The sequence below is a fragment of the Austrofundulus limnaeus genome, unplaced genomic scaffold (genome assembly GCF_001266775.1).
Source record: "Austrofundulus limnaeus strain Quisiro unplaced genomic scaffold, Austrofundulus_limnaeus-1.0 Scaffold248, whole genome shotgun sequence".
NCBI classification, from domain to species: domain Eukaryota; kingdom Metazoa; phylum Chordata; class Actinopteri; order Cyprinodontiformes; family Rivulidae; genus Austrofundulus; species Austrofundulus limnaeus.
The window spans coordinates 364,393-369,033 of NW_013952650.1; the positions used below are offsets into that span (position 1 = coordinate 364,393).

The 4,641-nt window shown below is 39.5% G+C and overlaps 1 protein-coding gene across 4 annotated transcripts in view; it reads left to right on the top strand.

The window, feature by feature from the left end:
- homer1 (homer scaffold protein 1) overlaps nucleotides 1-4,641 on the top strand; it is a 59,672-nt gene that overhangs the window by 48,705 nt on the left and 6,326 nt on the right. For 2 of the 4 annotated variants that reach the window (XM_014020311.1, XM_014020313.1), the window contains exons 5-6: nucleotides 1,093-1,146; nucleotides 3,482-3,624. In XM_014020311.1, coding sequence (XP_013875765.1) covers nucleotides 1,093-1,146; nucleotides 3,482-3,624 — 197 coding nt within the window. The remainder of the gene's footprint in view (nucleotides 1-1,092; nucleotides 1,147-3,481; nucleotides 3,625-4,641) is intronic. The other 2 variants (XM_014020312.1, XM_014020315.1) reach the window with 1 other exon arrangement.

The window sequence follows — 4,641 nt, forward strand, 5'->3', positions numbered from 1 at the left end:
AATAATAATAAACTCGAAAAAAAGGCGAGAGGTCTGGAATTAAAACATAAAAAGCAAACCCTTTAGAAATTACCGGTAGTAAAGTTCGGAGGAATACGGTTCATTTAACTGACCTTATTTTGGTAGTTTTCTTTAACAGTTTCTGGTCCAACAAAAAGTCTGATTCATCTTCCTCCTGTGCACTGAAACCATCGAAGTCCTCTTCAGTTTCGGAGTTAAACAAGCTGAGAAAAGCTGCGTCACACAGCGGTATCTGTTCAGTGTTGCTTTCTGTGTTGCTGTCCTCCCAGGATAATGCTGGCTCTGAAGCTGTGGTGGGAAAGCCCTCCCACTCCAGCATACGTCACTGCATGGGATTCCTTCCCCGGGGAGTGTAATGAGGAAAAAAAAAAGTCTGCGGCTCTTCACTCGACGTTTATCCACAAACTGGTCCTGGATTAAGCTCCAAAGTTTTTATCAGTCAGATTCCACCATGAAAAATGTCTGTTTTATCCCCTTTTATGAGTTTTTGCCATTGACTATCTTTAAATCGCTACTTCCTGGTACAACAGTTGGCTCTGGAAGGATCGCCTTTTTCTTTTTTTTTTTCCTTTCTTTTTTTTGAAGCGAGTGGTTGAAGCAAATGGAGCATAAGAGCCCCCTGGTGGCTGAAGAAAAAAATCCATGTATAAGCCGCACCGGACTATAAGCCACATGGTTCAAAGTTCAGGAAAAAGTTGCGGCTTATAGTCCGAAAAATACGGTATATTTTCAGAATTTGCTACGAGCCAATAAAAACTGGACTGTGGGCCGCAGTTGGCCCGTGGGCCGTAGTTTAGACTAAAAAACTGTTATTAATGCAGGAAATATCCTCCAAACTCCGCAGCTTAAACTAAAACTTCTGAGGACAGAGTTTAAACATGGTTAATTTGCAAATCATATTTAACACATTTGGTTTTGAGCTGAAGTGTTTTAGTAAATTTTCCACTAAATGTTTGTGTTTTGTTGCCCATTAGATCAGATACTCGATCTTGTCTAACTACTGTCTCACTTCTTACATCAGTTTGCTGTAAAAACAAAACTTTCTTTTTGCTCTTAACAATTTGTCCTCAGGGTGGTGCTGTAAAAAGGAATTTGTTGTCAGTCAGCAAACCTGGTAAAAAGAAGGTAAAAACCAGAAAAGAATTTCCTAAATGACTTCAATCCAACACTTTACCTTCACTTCTCACCGTCTTACCACCTCTTGTTTCTGTTTTTCTCTTGTCTGTCTGTGGTGAGAAACCCTTCCATGAAAACCCAATAAACTGACCCTGCAGACCCCACAGTTCCCCAGCCATGCTCTCAAAATCTCATGGTCTGATCAAAAAGTACATAAACCTTCTTGATTTAAATCCTGTATCTGAGTTTATTTCATTGATGCAGACATTTATAAAGTCATATTTGAAACTGTACCTACACATATAACAAAAACTCTTTGCTTTTGAGAGCATGAGCACTTTATTAGAACCAGTGTGATTGTTTTATTATTCAACCATAAAGAATAAAAATGTTTTGGGGAAATGTTCTGTTTGACTCATTTAGTTCAGAAAACTGGTTCATGTATCAGACCTAATGGGCCTCATGCAAGAACCGTTCGTACGCACAGGTTTGTTCTTAAGTTGTGCGTACGAGTGATTTAGGAGAATTCGTGGCATTCACCAATGTTTTCGTATTCTAACAATTTTTTCAGATATGAACAAAATTCACGAGTGGTCCAGACCTGTCGTATATTTTACGAGCAGTCAGTCTGCTGTTATCCAGACGGATTTTCCTCCCTAATAACTTTATATTTCGTTAGTTTGAAGATATTTAGAGTTGAAAATAAATCACACTCCATTATTATGTTGACAATAGGCTATTCTGCTTGAATTAGCGTTATAATTTTAAATGTAATAATTTAGACTAACAATATAAATTGTCCGGCCGGCCGGCTCCGAGTCGACCCGATCCGGGATCAGGTCGTGGGGGACAGCAGAGAGACCCCGCTCTCCCCAGTGACACCTTCCAGCTCGTCCTAGACGTTCCCAGACCAGAGGGGATACATAATCCCTCCAGTGAGTCCTGTATTTTCTCCAAAGTGCCAGACTTATTTTGAAATCATTTTAAAATGCTTATTTCAGAACCACAACTGAGACCACTTGAGACTGCGCTGCGCGGGGTGGGGGGGTGACGGTGCGCAGCTCTGTGTCTTCTGAATAAATGAAAATGATTTAACACAGTTGTTTATACTTTTAGCAGCTCTTTTTATTCCACAGCTGACCTGCTAAAAATGACAGATTTTCTTTTCTGGATCTCTGACAGACGGACTTCAATCTCTGAACTCGTAAAGTTCTTCTTTTTAATTTTCACTGTCATTTTTCATGAATGGACACTTCCTTGTATCTGAGGCAGGAAACATAGCCTTATATGGTGTTTTTGGGGTGGTAATTATGCTAATCTCCTCTCGCGTGCACGAGCAGCTGGATACGAACAGGTGAATTTATGCAGCTCATTTACYCACTTTTCCTGAAGATAGAAGAGTTTGTTGAATCTGACGTGACATGTTCGTACGAACCCTTTGTACGAACAAAAGTAAGAGAAATTTAGGATAAGAATACGAACATGTTCTTGCATGAGGCCCAATGTTCAGTCAGCAGCTGGTTAGCTTCTCATAAACACTAGAATTGAAGAGAAAGTAACTTTGCCAACCTAAAACTTTAGGTTACTTAATGTAACCGCAGTTCTTTGATAACAGAGGGAGGTGTTTCACTATGGGAAACGCTCCTGTGTGACCATCTACAGAAGCTCCAAAGCCATAAAGAACAACAGGCATGAAGGATAACAGGATGTCTCCAGAGAGGCTTACCGTACAGCAGCACTGAAGGAGCTGCTGGAAGTTCTGACAGGTTCTGTTTGTGTTCTCCTTTGTTCTCGACACATCAAAGTCTGATGCAGGAAGAGGCCTGAGGATATCCCAAGGAACAACATCTCCACAGTGAAACATGGTGGTGGCAGCATCATGATGTGGGATTGCCTTTGTTCAACTGGAAGGGGGGCTTTAGTCAAAGTCGATGGAATGAACCGTTCTGATGTCTGGTTTATTTTTAACCTTAAACATTCAGGTGTTTTTAGAAAACTGAAGAGGAATTTTATTTTTCATCATGGTGGTTGGCCCTAAATGTACGTCCAAATCAACATATACCATAGAACATAAAAATGTCAGTTTTTTTACATCGCAAAAACATCTAGAGAGTATAAAAGTTTTCTATCCGCTGCATGTTCAGCTCAGATTAAGTTTATTTCTTTTCTGTTTGTTTCCCTCCTGTTCCAGGTTTCCTGCTGAACATCTGCTGCTTTTAGCTTCAGAATGACCTTTCAGACATCAGATCTGTCATCTATTCACTGAAGTGTTTTCACTTGCTTTGAGGGGAAGGTTTTAGTTTTGGTGATGATAGATTTCTGTTCCACTGATGTGTCAAATCAGGAGTCAGCACCAGGGGACCTGCAGTCACCTCTGACCTCAGAGAGCATCAACGGTACGGAGGAGGACCGAGGCGCACCAGGAACACCTCAGCACTCTGAAGCCAGGGCTGAACCTTCCCAGAATGCGTTGCCCATGTCTCACAGGTGAGTCTGAGCCTTCATATTCAGAACTGATGACAGAAAAGTGTCAGAAATTAAATTGATAGTTTACCTTTTAATTTTATTCAACTTTAAGGAAAATAAGATAACAAAGACTATTTGCAGAGTTTTCAGGGTACAAAGAGCCTGAGCTGTTGGAGAGCTTTGCTTTGGTTCTGTGGGCAGGATGTAAAGAAGTGACAGGAGTTTTACTTTAGCTAGTGTTTTTATGCTCATTTGTCTGAATTACAGATGGAGTGTAGTTTTAGGTTAGAGGTCAGAGTGTCAGTCTGAGAGGACTTATATGTTTTTGTGGTGGAGTTTTTGTGCTATTTAACAGCCTGGCTGCTTGAGGGGAAAAAGTTGTTGGATTTGGACTTAAATGTTGATTTGTTTTTAGATTTTAGAAGGTACTGGAGTCGAACCGGGTTTGGACCTGGGTTCTTTGTGTGTGAAGTTCACATGTTCTTGTCGGTTTTCTCCTCGTTCTCTGGTTTCCTCCTGCAGACCAAAAACGTGAAGTTAGGCTGCCTTAGTTTTGCTTTGATGCACATGCATTAAGCCAGGCTAATGAACTTTACAACAGGAACAACCACCAGAATCTGCACTTTAATAATTGATCTTTAGAAAGTTTGATTAAATGACATTTAACCAGAGTTGTAAAGTAACTAAGTACAAATACTTAGTTACTGTATTTAAGTAGAATTTTTGTGTATCTGTACTTTACTTGAGTAATTATTTTACAGCCTACTTTTTACTTCTACTCCTTATGTTTAAAAAAGGCAAGACGTAGAAAGTCATTACTTTTATTAAATTTTTGCTTGTTTTCATTCTAGCTTGTTATTGTAAAAAATAAAAACTATCCATATAAACTGAGCCTCCTAGATAGAGTGAATTTAACTGTGGTTGAATGAGAAGTATAAATATATAAAACTCTGATAGTGTATCAGTTTGTACACAAACAAATCATGTCACACTCCAGCAGGACAGAATCATTCAAATAAAAGGACTGTACTTAAGAAG